Consider the following 16058-nt stretch of genomic DNA (forward strand, 5'->3'; position numbering starts at 1 on the left):
CTCTTGGAGGATGAGGGGACAGGGGCTTGTGGGATCATATAGTCCTAGTAACAATAGTGTGAGAATCTCAATCCATGGCCAGGGGGCTGGGCCTGGGATCTCTGGGCTTTGCCCCAGGGCCTGATGTGGATTGAGCAAGGAGGAAGCCATACTTGTGACCCTGGGGCTGGGCAGAGTCTGCTGTGTATGTGTTAAGAGGGTAGTGGGGGACTTGAATCCCCCTGGGAAGAGAATTGTTTTGGAGTGGCTTTTGAGGCTGTATCTGTCCTGAGGATTTATCCTCTTTCTGTTTCCAAAGAGATGGTATGGAATGAGTGTTTCTTTTTCTGGCAAGAAAGCCTTGCTTTTTTCTATTCTGGGGAGTGTTGCTGTCACAGTCAGGGAATCCCACTGTCACAGGACTATAGAATCTAGTTCTCAGATTCATTTCCCATCAGCATGGCAAAACTCAACCCCCTGAATCCTGGAGACCACCAGAGGGGCCAAGGATATTAAAGGCAAGAGATCACAAAGCTGACTCTGACCCATCCAATCTGAGGCTAAGCGCCATCAATGAACTGTGCAGGACCTGCTGTCAGGGAGCTCACAGGCTGAGTTCACAGGAAGGAGGGAGACAGACTAGTAACTCTGGTACAGGATGATAAGTGTTACTAGAACCCAGGATGGGCTTCCTGGAAGAGTCTTCATTAAGGAGTGACATGGTCAGATTTGTACTCTGGAAAGACTACTTTTTTTTATTTTTAAGATTTTATTTTTGGGGCTCCTGGGTGGCTCAGTTGGTTAAGCGCCTGCCTTCAGCTCGGGTCATGATCTCAGGGTCTGGGGATTGAGCCCCGCTTCAGGCTCCCTGCTCACTGGGGAGCCTGCTTCTCCATCTCCCTCTGCCTGCCACTCCCCCTGCTTGTGCTCTCTCGCTCTCTCTCAAATAAATAAAGTCTTTATAAAAATTAAGATTTTATTTTTAAGTAATCTCTACACCCAAAGTGGGACTCGAACCTACAATCTCTAGATCAAGAGTCACACACTCTACTGGCTGAGCTAGCCGGGCACCCACGGAAAGTCTGCTTTGAATTGGAGGGGTTACATGCTGTGCCCTCTGGTTGGAATGCCTCTCTCCACCGCTTACTCAGGCTAAGTCCTACTTAACCTTTGTTTTTGTTTTTTTAAGCTTTTTTAAATTTAAATTTAAATTTAATTTAATTTATTTATTTGACAGAGAGAGAGAGACACACACAGCGAGAGAGGGAACACAAGCAGGGGGAGTGGGAGAGGGAGAAGCGAAGCAGGCTTCCCACGGAGCAGGGAGCCCGATGCAGGGCTCCATCCCAGGACCCTGGGATCATGACCTGAGCAGAAGGCAGACGCTAACCAACTGAGCCACCCAGGCACCCCTGTCCTGAATAATTTAATAAACATTTGTCAATTAATATATATTTTTAAAAAAATTAGCACCGAAGGTCTCCAGATTGAGAGACAACAAGTAAAGTTGAGGGCAAGAGGGATTAAGTAGGGGCACCTGGGGTGGCTCAATTGGTTAAGCAGCCAACTCTTGATTTCAGCTCAAGTCAGGATCTCAGGGTGGTGAGATTGAGCCCCACGTGGGGCTCCATGGTCAGTGGGGAATCTGCTTGAGATTCTTTCCCTCTCCCTCTGCCTCTCCCCGCATCCCCACCCTTATCCCCCCCAACCCCGCTGTCTTGCACACACACACTCTCTCTCTCTCTCAAATAAATAAATAAATCTTTTAAAAAAAGAAAGATTAAGTAAAAATGTACGAAGTGGTTTTTTTTTTTAGGATTTTATTTACTTATTTGACAGAGAGAGACACAGCGAGAGAGGGAACACAAGCAGGGGGAGTGGGAGAGGGAGAAGCAGGCTTCCTGCTGAGCAGGGAGCCCGATGTGGGGCCCAATCCCATGACCCTGGGATCATGACCTGAGCTGAAGGCAGACGCTTAATGACTGAGCCATCCAGGTGCCCCTGTACCAAGTGTTCTTAAATACCCTTACAGCCTTTCCCCTTCCTTGACAGCTTTATGTTATATTCTTGAGATGGGTAGAATATGATGAATGTGATGAACCCAAGAGAAAAATACTGCAAGAGATACTGACTTCAGGGCTAACCCAAGTAACCCAGCCAGATGATTACTAGTGAGGCTCAGAGTTGGCAAGCCTCACATATGTACGTAAAGTTTGCAATCAGCTTTTTAGAGACCACTCTGAAGTCTGAGCAGCTGCTAGAGGCTGTACGACATATGATGAGACCCTCTGACTATACAGACATAAATAAACAGAAAAAACACCTTGAATGAAATGGAGATAATACCAGGAGATGAGAACTTATATAAAACATTAATTATCGGGGCGCCTGGGTGGCTCAGTCCTTAAGCGTCTGCCTTCGGCTCAGGTCATGATCCCAGGGTCCTGGGATCAAGCCCCACATCGGGCTCCCTGCTCGGCGGGAAGCCTGCTTCTCCCTCTCCCACTCCCCCTGCTTGTGTTCCCTCTCTCACTGTGTCTCTGTCAAATAAATAAAATCTTTTTTTTTATTATTTTTAAAAGATTTTATTTATTTATTTGAGAGAGAGAGAGAGAGAGAGAGAGAGCATGAGTGGGGGAGGGTCCGAGGGAGAAGCAGACTCACTGCTGAGCAGGGAGCCCGATGCGGGACTCGATCCCGGGACTCCAGGATCATGACCTGAGCCGAAGGCAGTCGCTTAACCAACTGAGCCACCCAGGCACCCCAAATAAAATCTTTTTAAAAAACTTAATTATGTCCTTAAAAAGATAAGAGGTATTATTGCAGCCACAGCAGGAACCTATAAAAAGGAAAACATTCAGGAGCGCCTTGGTGGCTCAGTACATTAAGCGACCGACTCTTGATTTCGGCTCAGGTTATGATCTCAGGGTTGTGGGATTGAGGCCCGCATGGAGTTGGCTGGGGATTCTCTCTCTCCCTTTGCACCACCCCCCTCACTCACTCTCTCTCTTTCAAGTAAATAAATCATAATTTTTTTTTAGAAAGGAAAATATTGGGGTGCCTGGGTGGCTCAGATGGTTGAGTGTCTGCCTTCAGCTCAGGTCGTGATCTCCAGATCCTGGGATTGAACCCCGCGTGGGGCTCCCTGCTCAGCGGGAAGTCTGCTGCTCCCTCTCCCTCTGCCTCTCCCCCTTCTCATGCTCTCTTTCTCTCTCTGTTTCTCTGTCTCAAATGAATAAATAAAAAATCTTAAAAAAAGGAGAACATTCAGAGAACTGGAACAACTCTTAGAAATAAGAACATGAGAGGAAAATATGAAAAAACTCAATAGAAACATTGATAATGTTGAAATATTTCAGAAACTAGAACAAATATAGAAAAAGATGGAAGAGAGAAAAAGAAAAGGATCCATCCAGGACACCCTCTATTCAAATAATAGGATTTCCAGGAAGAAACAGAAAAATAGTGGAGGAGAAATAATCATCAAAGAAATAAAGAAAATCTCCCAGAACTGAAGGACACGAGTCTCCAGTTTAAAAGGGCTCAACACAGGGCGCCTGGGTGGCTCAGTCAGTTAAGTGTCTGCCTTTGGCTCAGGTCACGATCTCAGGGTCCTGGGATCGAGTCCCACTTCGGGCTCCCTGCTCAGCGGGAAGCCTGCTTCTCCCTCTCCCACTCCCCCTGCTTGTGTTCCCTCTCTCGCTCTGTCTCTCTCTGTCAAATAAATAAATAAAATATAAAAAATAAATAAATAAAATAAATGGCCCAACAAGGGGTGCCTGAGTGGTTCAGTCGGTTGAGCGTCCAGCTCTTGGTTTCAGTTCAGGTCATGTTCTCGCTCCCCCCACCCCAGTCCTATGTCAGGGTCTGCACTCAGCAGGGACTCTGCTTCCCCTCTCCCTCTCCCTCCGCTCCTCTTCCCCCCCCGAAATAAATAAATTTTTTAAAAAATAGAAGGGCCCAACAAGTGGCCAGTTCAATGGATGAAAACAGACACACCATGGCAGATTATTGGGATAATTTAGAACACTGGGACCAAAGAGAAGATCCTGAAAACTTCCACAAAGAATAGGAAGACCGTCACATATGAATGACCAGGAATCAGAATGGCATCAGACTTTTCAAGCGTAACACTGAAAATTAAAAGACAACGGAACGATGCCTTAAATCCTGAAGAAAAATTATTTTTAACCTAGAACTCTATACCCAACAAACTGTCAACAGTGTGAGGGGAGAAGAACAGCATTTTAAAACATGTGAAGCTTCAACAAATGTACCTTCTATATAAACTTCCTCAGGAAACCACTGGAGGAACTAACTGGAGGCAAAACACCACACACACAGTGAAGGAGTGAATCAAGAAAGAAGATGACATGGACCCAGGAAACAAGAGATCCAACTCAGGAAAAGAGGCAGAGGAATCCCTAGGTTGCTAGTGAAGGGGGATCCATGGAGGACAGTTGTGCAGCTGGTTCAGATTGGGGCAGATCAGAAGGCTTCTGAAGAGCTGCCTCTAAGAACATGGAATAGATAGAATATGTGATATGTTTAAATACCTTGAGATGAAAATTCAGACAATTGGGAGAGGGTTTGGGGATGACTTACTGATCACTGTGTAGCAAACGAAGCAAAAGAGGAGTAGTAATGTAGTAGTAATAATATAACAATAATGGAATAAGGTATGGTATATATCATTTACTATTATTCTAAGGCATAAATTCTAAGGAATAATAATAATAATTGTTATTATTGGGACTCCTGGGTGGCTCAGTCGTTAAGCGTCTGCCTTCGGCTCAGGTCATGATCCCAGGGTCCTGGGATCGAGCCCCTGCATCGGGCTCCCTGCTCGGCAGGGAGTCTGCTTCTCCCTCTGCCTCCTGCCCCCCCGCTTGTGCTCTCTCTGACAAATAAATAAAATCTTAAAAGATCATTAAAAAATTATTCTAAGGAAAACATGAAGTAAGAAATGAAAAGTAACCATAGTAAACTGTACAACTCAGCTGTGAAGACCATTTTCAGATCCTTATAAGGTAATCACCAAACAACTCATTTTATTGCATATGTTGGGAATACCGGGAGATGGGAAAGGTGTCTGTATGGCAGAGGAGTGGGTAGTAGGATGAGAATTAAATCCTTAACCTTCCATCATGTGGGAAGTCAATAGAAAACACCTAAAACTTAAAAGTCAATAAGTAGCATGTTATTTGGAGATTCGAAAGTAAGTACCAAAATAAACAGCTAAATGATTAATAGTTGTCTCAGGGGAGTGAGATTTAGGATTAGGATGGGGGCGTAGTACTTTCGTGATAAATCTCACAGAACTGTTTGCCTCTTTAATCTATGTGCACCCATTACTTTGATTACAAGGAAAAGCAAATAAAACAAAATCAGAAGGTCGTGTGTGACAAGACACACTGCTCCCGGGGCAGTAAACTAGAGGTGAAGCTGGAGAGACGTGCAGGGGCCGCATCCTGAGAGCTTTGGAATGCCAGCGCTGAAGGGTTCAGATTTTCTTCTCCAAGAGCAATGCAAAGCCCAGAAAGGCTCTTGAGCAGGGGAGGGACAGATTCAGACTTGTGTTTGGGGAAGATAACTTAGGGCATCTGAGCTGAGAGGGACCCTGGAGATTCCCCGGTCAATCAGACTTACTCCCAGTACAGACGGAGACAGGTGTGTGGTGAAGAGAAGCCCCGAATCCCCAGCCAGCAGGGTTCTGACCCTTTGAACAATGGCGACCAACACCCTGAAGGGACTGGGGAACCAGGTTAGCTTCCTCTTTCTTCCCCAGCTCTTGCCTCCCTTTGGCCCTACTTCCTAATTAACACCAGGCTCCCTATCAGGCTGTTCTTTGAATCTGGACGTTTCAATAGTTAATACTCTGTGGAAATTCAAAGCTCAAAAGGATCAGATTTCAATACTAAACATTTACTGAGGGGCGCCTGGGTGGCTCAGTCATTAAGCGTCTGCCTTCGGCTCAGGTCATATCCCGGGGTCCTGGGATCGAGCCCCGCATCGGGCTCCCTGCTCCGCGGGAAGCCTTCTCCCTCTCCCACTCGCCCTGCTTGTGTTCCCTCTCTCGCTGTCTCTCTCTCTCTCAAATAAATAAATAAAATCTTTAAAAAAAAAAATTTACTGAGACCCTACTCTGCGTCAAGCACTGTGTTGAGTACTTAATAAATAGCATCTCAGAATTCTCACGGCCATCCTGTGAGATGAGTGATGTAGCCCAGTTTTACAAGGAAACCAAGGCTCAAAGAATATAAGAAAGTTGTCCACAGGGTGCCTGGGTGGCTCAGTCGGTTGAGCATCTGCCTTCGGCTCAGGTCATGATCCCGGGGTCCTGGGATCGAGTCCCAAGACGGGCTCCCTGCTCAGCGGGAAGCCTGCTTCTCCCTCTGCTGCTCCCCCTGCCTGTGCTCTTCGGCTCTCTTTCTGTCAAATAAATAAGTAGAATCTTAAAAGAAAAAAAAAAGAAAGTTGTTCACAGTCATCCACTAATCAGTGGTAGAACTGAGTTTTTTTTTTTAAAGATTTTATTTGTTTATTCATGAAAGACAGAGAGAGAGAGAGAGAGAGGCAGAGGGAGAAGTAGGCTCCCAAGGAGCAGGGAGCCCGATGTGGGACTCGATCCCAGGACCCCGGGATCATGACCTGAGCCGAAGGCAGACGCCTAACCATCTGAGCCACCCAGGCGCCCTGAGATTTTTTTTTTTTTAAGATTTTATTTTTAAGTAATTTCTACACCCAACATGGGTGTAGAACTTAGAACCCTGAGATCGGGAGTCACATGTTCCAGCGACTGAGCCAGCCAGGCACGCCCCCGAACTGAGATTTTAAACAGTGATCTGTCTGCTTCTAATGCCCACACTCTAAACCAACCGTGCTTCTATTCCCAGCTTCTTGAAATTGAAGCATGGTTGGTTAGAGTACAAAGCGGGGTCTCTGGAAACATTTGGGAAACCCCTGGCTCAGAACCTCAGACTGATTCCTTCTCTCACTCCCCCAGGCTTACCTGCGAGCCATCGATGTGAAGATCCTGCAGCAGCTGTTGGCCTTGAATGAGGGCCTCGAGGCTGTGCGCTGGCTGTTGGAGGAGAGGGGGACACTGACCAGCCACTGCGGCAGCCTCACCAGCAGCCAATGTAGCCTGACGGGCGGGAGCCCAGGCCACTCAAGGAGAGGGAGCTGGGACAGCCTGCCTGACGCCAGCTCCACTGACCGGCTGGACAGCCTCTCCGTTGGCAGCTTCCTAGACACGGTGGCCCCCAGCGAGCTGGATGAACAGGGACCCCCTGGGGCTCCCCATCCTGAGATGGACTGGGCAAAGGGTATACCCAGTGTGGACAGGGCCAGGACTGAGGTGGACCTGACAGCCAGCAGGCTAGGGAGCTTGAGGGCTGTATGGAAGCCCCCAGGGGAGGGGCTCCAAGGTGGACCTCCTGAACCACTAGAGGATGAAAGTGCCAAACTGGGCTTTGAGGCCCACTGGTACTGGCAGTGCCAGGATGATGTGACCTTCTTATAATAACTTTCCCACCCTTTTGTATCTCTATGACTCTTTCATCGCTAGGCCCTGGTCTCCCTAAAATTTATTCTCCCTCGTTCTGGGTCCAGGAAGAGGCTGCACTGGAATCAGTTACCATGGAAACCTGGCCTTATCATCCTTCTGGTCCCTGAGGAGGCTCTCTCTGCCTTTATCCCTCAATTATGGGGACCCTAGAGCTATTTCCATAGATACATTGACTCTAGAGGCTTGACCTGTGGCTTATGGTACAATAGCACCTTTCCCTTTCCTCTGCAACTAGGTAAGGATTTGAGGGATTTAGGATGCCTAAGAGATCACTGAGGAAGAGATGGGGTAATTACCTCACCCAACATCTAGGAGTCTTGCCCCTTCTTGGCCAAGATGGAGAACTGTGGAGGGACATGGACATTCAGGGCCAACGCTCCATGGAGTCGTCCTCCCAGAAGCCTTTGGGGTTGGTAGAACCATCCCTTCCTGTCTGGTGAGTGATGTCATTTCCTGCCAGGATGGCTTAGCCTTTCCTCTGTACCAGTCTCTCGGGGGTGGTAGGTCAGTATAGTCAGTATAGCAGCCCTTGCTGCTAGGCAAGACCATACCGTTTATTCTCCATACTGTTACTTCTTGCAAGCAGGACCATACCCTCCCCCCCTTCTGGTAGGAAAGCTTCTCACTGTCAGAGGTTTGTGCTTCTTTTCAGAAAGATTCTTACTTTTTAAACGGGGTGCTCTCATTTTATTCTAGAGGGTCTCACTTCCTCTGTGCCCACATCCCTGTCTGATGCAAGCACTCCTACATCTGTGCTTTTAGGAAGGGAAACGCAGGGGCCTCTACCCACGGCTCTCCAAAGTTTGTCCAGCCTGCCCTGTTTGGTCCCCTGTCTTTCCCTGTCCCGGGGTTGCCCCCATTCGTGTATTCTGGCTCCAAATCTGTCTGCCAGGACGTCCAACCTTTGTGTCTCCACACCTTCTCGGTTTTCACTTCCACAGGCCTTTTATATGCCAATGAGTCCTCCATCCACCCCCTTTCTCTCCCCATTGCCGATGGAAATCAGAGAGAGGAGAAGCTTGAAGTCTCCGTTGCGCTGGAGGTGTATCATAATTTCCAAAGGGCGGGGGGAGGTGTCTTCTTGGATCCTGTGATTTCCCTTCCCCCATCCTGCCCCGGACTTTCCTCCATTTGGTCACAAGGATGTGTGCCAGAGGCTGAGATACAACAAATCCCCTTGTCTGGGTTACAATGGGTGGTGGTGAGGGTGTGTGGCAGGGAAAGACAGAGGCTCTTTGGTCCTAGGGCCCACATCCTGGGAGGGGGAGAGATCCAGAGGAAGCCTGCTTTCCTTCCTCCCTTAGAGCAAGCCCTGGACTCCTGGGACCTGAGGAGAGGGCGGGAGACCAGCTCTGGGCCTGGGTCCTAGGGCCCTAGTGATTTACAGCAAAGAAAGAATACACAGAAGCTGCCAACCTGGGGCCCAAGGAGGGGACAGGTCAGAGGTGGGGGGGCTATAACTGATGTCAGAGAATGAATGCTTGGAGATGAACCCTTTGAACCCCAGCTAACTGTCCATATTTTGGTCCTTATCTTTCCTGGGGCCTGAAACTAATTATTGGAAGGCAAAAAGGAGAGAAAAGGATGTCAGGTGATCCTTGCCTAGTTGCTGTGCCATCTCACGTGAAGAAGCGGTCTTCCCCAAATCCTAGAATAACTCCTGCAATGTCTTTACTTTTCATTCTATGCTGGGGAAGGGAAGGAAGCCAAGTTCACCTCCACTTCCCCTAAATTCCTCAGGTTTTGTTCTGCAAGCACCACTCCAATCCTTTTGGGGCAATACATTCAGCCTGTGGCTCTCCCCTAAAGACCCTCTCTTCTCCCATCCCCTCAAAGTGATGGAAATCTCTAAAGTATATTCCTAGCCCCTTCTCCTTTGCTACCTGCCAGCCCTCTCCATACCACCTCTCCTGGTCTTGGGGGGTCCTGATTTCCCCTCTGGCTGGGAATACAAATACCCTTTTCCAGCCCCAACTCTGTTGCCATTTTGTAGTGTGCTCTTGGGTAAACTACCTTTTTCACTTAGAAGCCTTGTGTCCCTTTTTGAAGCTTACTTGTTTGATTAGGCTACAAACTTCTGAGCTGAAGGGGTTGCACGCCCTCTCGTGGCCATTATGCACCATTGCCAGGAATAGCTGCATAGAACCTCCAAGCTCAAGTACAGCCTTACAGAACCAGCCACTTAGTGCACAGACAGGCTAGAGAGACAGGCCTAGAGAGGGCAGAGATTTGCCCAGTGTCACCCATTGTAGATGCACAGCAATGCCCGGGTTAGAGAACCCAGATCTACAGTGCCATCACTTGGCCAGCCTATCTGTTCCCCTGCCCCACCCAGTCAACACCACTCAAGCCCAAAGGACAGAAAGCAATTTTTCCCATTTAACATTTGGGTTCTTAATCCCACCCTAGAGAGGCAGCTCAGTGTTTGGAGAAAGAGCTATAGGCTCTGAGGGAAGAGAACCTTGGACCTGGATTGGGTAAAGCGTTCATGAATCTGGACTGCAGATACAAGAAAAATTATCCTGGACCAACTATTTTTCCAGGGAGGGCCAGTAGGCCCAGATATGATGGAGGCAGAGAGCTCAGCATTTCGGACCAGGAGGTTAGAAGTGGGGTGGGGGTGGGGAGCTTTGAGATGAGGAAATCCAGATGGGTCCTGTGAAGTTGGGGAGCTCCACACTCCACAGGTCAAGGGAGTACATAGAGCCCAGTTTGATAGGCACAAATGGGTAAAGGCAGGGATGAGATATGGCAGCTGCAGAAACAATGTCTAGGAGGGTAAAGGGTGGTGCTGACAGCATGATGGACCATCACGGAGATAGGAGACCACGGGAGTGGGCAAGTGTGAGGGCCCGCATTTAGGATGGGATGGTAAGGCTGAGCACTGGGCGGACTGGAGGCTCAGTGGCAGCTTGGGTGAGAAGTGCTCAGGGCTTGTAGCAGACAAGCTCACTGTGTGCAAGGGGCCAGGCACTGCTGGGTGCTCGGTCACACCTATTGAATGAATGGAAGAATGAATGTGTGTAAACCCACAAGGAGATGTGACTCATTTTTTTTAAGTGGGTAATTAGGTAGTAGTAGGTAATTTAAAACATTATTTAATTCTTAGCAACCCTATAAATAATGCATTATTAACAATGTATTGTTGCTTAAACATTTGCTCAAGGTCAGATAGATAATAAAACAACTGTAATATGAAACTGGGTCAGTCTGGCTGCTTGGGCTTCCAGAAAGTCTTCTCTGATTCCCCCATCCTCGGTGTCACAGATGTCCCTCTTCTAGAACAGGCTACGCTGCCCAGCAGCAGGGCCAATGTACTCGCTTCCTGCTGCTGCTGTGATGATTTACCACAAACTTCTTGGCTTAAAACAACCCAAATGTACTATCTTACAGTTCTGGAGGTCAGAAGTCCCAAATCAGTTTCATTGGGCTAAATTAAAGTCAAGGTGTTGACCTGTCTGTATTCCTCCTGGAGACTCTAGGGGAGAATCCATTTCTTTGCCTTTTCCAGCTTCTAGAGGCTGCTTGCATTCCTTGATTCGTGGCCCCTTCCTCCATCTTGAAGGCAGCAGATAGCATCTTCTCTTCTCTCTGACCTCTGCTTCCATCCTTTCATCTCTTTCTAATTCTCCTTTCTCTTACGAGGATTATGTTGTGATTACATACGCTTGTGATTATATTGGGCCCCCTGGGATGATCTAGGATCATCTCCCCATGTCAAGATCCTTAATGTAACCTTATCTTCCAAGTCCCTTTTGTCATAAAAGGTGAAATATTCACAGGCTTTGAGGATTAGAACATGAACATCCTTGGAGGCAGGGCCATTATTCAGCCTACCGGAGATGGAGGGTGGGCAGATGGATGCATCCAGGCCCAGAATGAGCCCCTATGTTTTGGCTAGCCTCCCTCAGCCTGGAGTGAAGGGTGGTGGGAAGGTGGTGGCCAGGTCCAGGCCCCATGTCTGGAGAATGCATCATCTCTACCAGGGAGAGCTGAGACGGAAGGGAGAAATTCTCAGCTTGGGGAATTTTCAGGCTTGACACTTTTCCTGGTGAACATGGTGGACGGTTCCAGAAAGTTCTCTCTTCAACACTGCCTCCTCTCTAGAACCATTCTGTGCTCCTCAAGGCAGAAGATAATTACCAGCGAACTAGCCTGGGCTCTCTCTGGAAAGGGTAGATTCGTTGTCACGTTTTTATTTTTATTTTTATTTATTTTTAAGATTTTATTTTATTTATTTGACAGAGAGAGCACAAGCAGGGGGAGCGGCAGGCAGAGGGAGAAGCAGGCTCCCTGCTGAACAGAGAGTCTGATGCGATTCAGGGCTCCATCCCAGGACCCCGGGATCATGACCTGAGCTGAAGGCAGACGCCGACTGAGCCACCCAGCCGCCCCTCCTTGCCACCTTTTTAAATTATTATTTTTTATTCCTTAATAAATTAAACCATACTCCTCAGAGCATGGTAAACTCTCATCCTCAGTTGATACGAGCCCCTCTATTGCTTTATTTTCTTCTTTTGGTCCTTGAGCCCTATTCTCATTCCTCTCCCTGACCTAGGCATACCCTCTAATGTTTTAGTATGTGTTTGGATATGTTTGTATCTTTAAATATATATATAATTGTGTTCTTATGTGTTTTACTATATATAAATGATATTCTTTTACAATAAGCTAACTTCCATAATGAATTGCCTCATATTTCAGTGATTGAACACAATAAAGATTTATTTTTCACTTACAGGGGAATACAGATGTTCCTGCTTGGACTCCTCTCTTCCACTGTCCATTTCAGGTCCCAGGTTCCTTCTGTTTTTCAGGTGGTGATAGACTGATTCTGCATCATAAAGTTCCTGTCAACTTTTTGCCAAATTGTTTTAACATCCATTAATGTCCGTTTTATAAATTGGTTATTTCACTAGAGGTTACAAAATGATGACTTTTCTAATGCTGTTATGCCCTCTTTTATTCTAATTCTATAGAGAAAAACTTTTTCACATCCTCTAGGACTATTTTGTTACCCTAAAATAAAGTTTATACCAGAATAGCAAGAAGAATGCTTAAATCTCTTCCCTTATTTATCACTGTTAAAGTAGTAAATTGATGCCCTAGCAACTTGGTGTTCGACGATTTTGTTTTGTTTTGCTCTCTCTTCAAATTATTATTGTGAATTTGTAGTTTTTAATATATTTAATGTCTTTTAATCACTTGCAGTTGTTTTGTTTTATATAAAATGTCAAGCATAGACAAAATAGTAGAGTTGACCCTTGAACAATGCCATAGGTTAGGGGCACTAACCCCCTGCCCAGTTGAAAATCCGCATGTAACTTTTGACTCTACAAAAACTTAACCACTAATAGCCTAATGTTGACTAGAAGCCTTACTGATAACAGAAACAGCCGATTAACACATATTTTGTAGTTATATGTATTATATATTTTTCCTTACAATAAAGTAAGCTAGAGAAAAGAAAATGTTAGGAAAATCATAAGAGAAAATACATTTATAATAGTATACTGTATTTATAAAAACAAAATCCATGTATAAGTGAACCTGCACAGTTCAAACCCATTTTTCAAAGGTCAACTGTATAGTGTATAAACCACCCCTCACACACAGACAAACATACATATGGTAAAATACCTCATGAGTACATATTAATACTTTCAATTCAAATTCACGATTAAAGAGCTTTTACTCAATCTCTTGTCTAGCTCCTTTTCTCTGTACCAAGAATCCTGGTTTTCAAGGACACAGGTGATAACAGAATTAGGATACTCCATAATTACTCATTTCTTTTATCTAATCCACAAAGCACTCTCAGAATAACAATATTAATACTACCACCAATATGATTACTGAAAACATTAAGAAAGCATTTCGCAAATGCATTTCCCATTCTCTACTTCATTAAAAAACTGTAGTAAATCATTGTCAGGGAATATAATCATTATATAATAGATCTCTCCTTCTTAGCCCTTATATGTTTTAGTTCTATGAGTAATCTTATAATTAACATTAATCTCTAGTCTTTACGTCATTCTACTCTCTTTGGTTGTCAGAAGCTGATTTTCTAGTAGATTCCCCAGGAAGGGCACTTGGCAACAGTGTTCTCTGAGATCTTACATGTTGATAAGTCTGTGCCCTTTATTTTTTTATTTTTTTTATTTTTATAGGACTTTAGATGTTTTCTGGGTTTTGTTTTGTTTTTTTTTAAGATTTTACCTATTTATTTGACAGAGAGAGACACAGTGAGAGAGGGAACACAAGCAGGGGGAGTGGGAGAGGGAGAAGCAGGGCTCCCGTGGAGCAGGGAGCCCGATGCGGGGGCTCGATGCGGGGCTCAATGCGGGGCTCGATCCCAGGACCCTGGGATCATGACCTGAGCTGAAGGCAGACGCTTAATGACTGAGCCACCCAGGCACCCCAGTCTGTACCGTTTATACTTACAAAGTCTGTTTTGCTAGGTTCACACTTTCCTTTCTTGGGTCTCTTAAATGTTACTTCATTTTCTTTTGGCATAAAGTGTTACTATTAAAGCCTAATGATGATTTAATTTTTCCTCTGTGTGTGTGTTTAGATGCCCAAAGGATTTTTTCATTTTCTTTTTTCTTTTTAAAGATTTTATTTACTTATTTGACAGAGAGAGACACAGCAAGAGAGGGAACACAAGCAGGGGGAGTGGGAGAGGGAGAAGCAGGCTTCCCGCGGAGCAGGGAGCCCGATGTGGGGCTCGATTCCAGGACCCTGGGATCATGACCTGAGCGAAGGCAGATGCTTAACGACTGAGCCACCCAGGTGCCCCAGGATTTTTTCATTTTCTTTAAAGTTCAGTCATTTTAGGGGTGCCTGGCTGGCTCAGTCGCTGGAGCATATGACTCTTGATCTCAGGGTTGTGAGTTCAAGCCCTATGTTGGGTGTAGAGATTACTTAAAAATAAAATCTTTAAAATAAAATAAACTTCATCATTTTATTAGAATGGCTTTGTGCTGGTCATTTGGGGACCACATTCTCAGCTTTGCAGTATGCTCTTTGAAGACATAGTTTTGAGGTTTTCCTTTATTTCAGGAAACTTTCTAGAATAGTTTTTAGTATTCTATTCCTTTGCTCTGGTTTTCTTCTTCTGGAACTCATCTATCTGATTTTTTATCTTTTTGCCCATTTTCATTATTTGTTAATGTCTAACTCTTTATCTCTTCATATTTTTTATTTTTAAACTTTCCCTCTTTTCCATCTTATATCTAAGGCATCATCTTTTGTGCTCACTGTTCTTTCTAGTTTAGTGTACTTTTAGTCTTCACTTCTAAAATGATTTTTTTTGGGCGCCTGGGTGGCTCAGATGGTTGAGCGTCTGCCTTCAGCTCAGGTCATGATCCCAGGGTCCTGGGATCGAGTCCCGCATCCGGCTCCCTGCTCATTGGGAGGCTGCTTCTCTCTCTGCCTCTCTCTCTCTCTGTCTTTCATGAATAAATAAATAAAATCTTTAAAAAAATATATAAAATGATTTTTTTCTTTCATTTCTCATCCGTCCTGAGTACTGTTGCATCATGTCTGAATTTTTCTAATTCTGATTTATATTGTCCTTTCATGTATCATATCATGTTCTTAGTGTCTTTTGGCTTGTTGTGAAATAGTAGTTAGCAGTTTTGGTCTGTTTTTTGGCATGCCTTTCTGGTGTGCTTCATTATCTGTAGTAATGTGACTTTTATGGTTCTTTTATGATAACTATGTGGAATTTGACCTTGATACTTTTGTATTGTTCATTTTCTGTGAAATTAGTTTTCCTGAACTGAAACAATGAGGTGGGGTTCGGAAAAACTTTTATCACATCACAGTGCTCCCTCCTCTGTTACTTTGCCCGGCTTGCTTCCTGGGGTATCCTGGCTCTGTTCCCCTCCTCTAGCCTCTCCTTTCCTTCCTCTGTGTTGTCCCCACCTTACTACATTTTGATTCCACTCCAAGCAACTTCTCGGTGTGCGGCACAGTACTAGAAGGAAGCTGGGGTGGGTCAGTTTGACGGTTCATAGGAGCCAGACCTGCCCCAGTCCCTTGGACTTTTCTCACTGCAGGCCCTCCGCACTCTCCTGCTATTTTAGATGGCAGATCCCTCCTAGTTTCATTTACTGTTCTCAGTAATTGGCCTGTCTTGGTTCCGGTGACTCTCTGTAGGCTTTTTTGAGCTCTCCTGTTCTTGTTCTGTCAGAGGTCATCCCTTCGTTTCCTTCTTTCTCTTGCACCGATGCTGATCCTGTGCAGATCCGGTGGCTGTTGGTAGTTTGTTCCCACTGCTTACATTTGGGGGTTGTGGAGATGCCTTTGTCACCAAAGTTTGTTGTAAATGTTGTCCGTGTTTTTTTCTTTTTTAATTTTACTCTCCAGTCACCACATAAATTTTTATGCAGGGATCTGAGGACGTAGAACTACGCCGCCACCATTACCATCGTCTTCCCAGAATCCTCTCCTTTTTATGCTTTGATGTCTATAAAATCTGTTGTCACATCCCCTCTTTCAT

At 45.5% G+C, this 16058-nt stretch overlaps 1 protein-coding gene across 1 annotated transcript in view; it reads right to left on the reverse strand.

The window, feature by feature from the left end:
* Nucleotides 1-11823, reverse strand: part of POMGNT1 (protein O-linked mannose N-acetylglucosaminyltransferase 1 (beta 1,2-)) — a 29590-nt gene extending 17767 nt beyond the window's left edge. The window contains exons 1-2 of the mRNA XM_027574500.2: nt 7851-11823; nt 6992-7063 (exon numbers count right to left, since the gene is read on the reverse strand). Coding sequence (XP_027430301.1) covers nt 6992-7063; nt 7851-7857 — 79 coding nt within the window. The 5' untranslated portion in view covers nt 7858-11823. The remainder of the gene's footprint in view (nt 1-6991; nt 7064-7850) is intronic.
* Nucleotides 11824-16058: the final 4235 nt, after the last annotated feature.

Source organism: Zalophus californianus, chromosome 4 (assembly GCF_009762305.2).
Source record: "Zalophus californianus isolate mZalCal1 chromosome 4, mZalCal1.pri.v2, whole genome shotgun sequence".
Lineage (NCBI taxonomy): Eukaryota > Metazoa > Chordata > Mammalia > Carnivora > Otariidae > Zalophus > Zalophus californianus.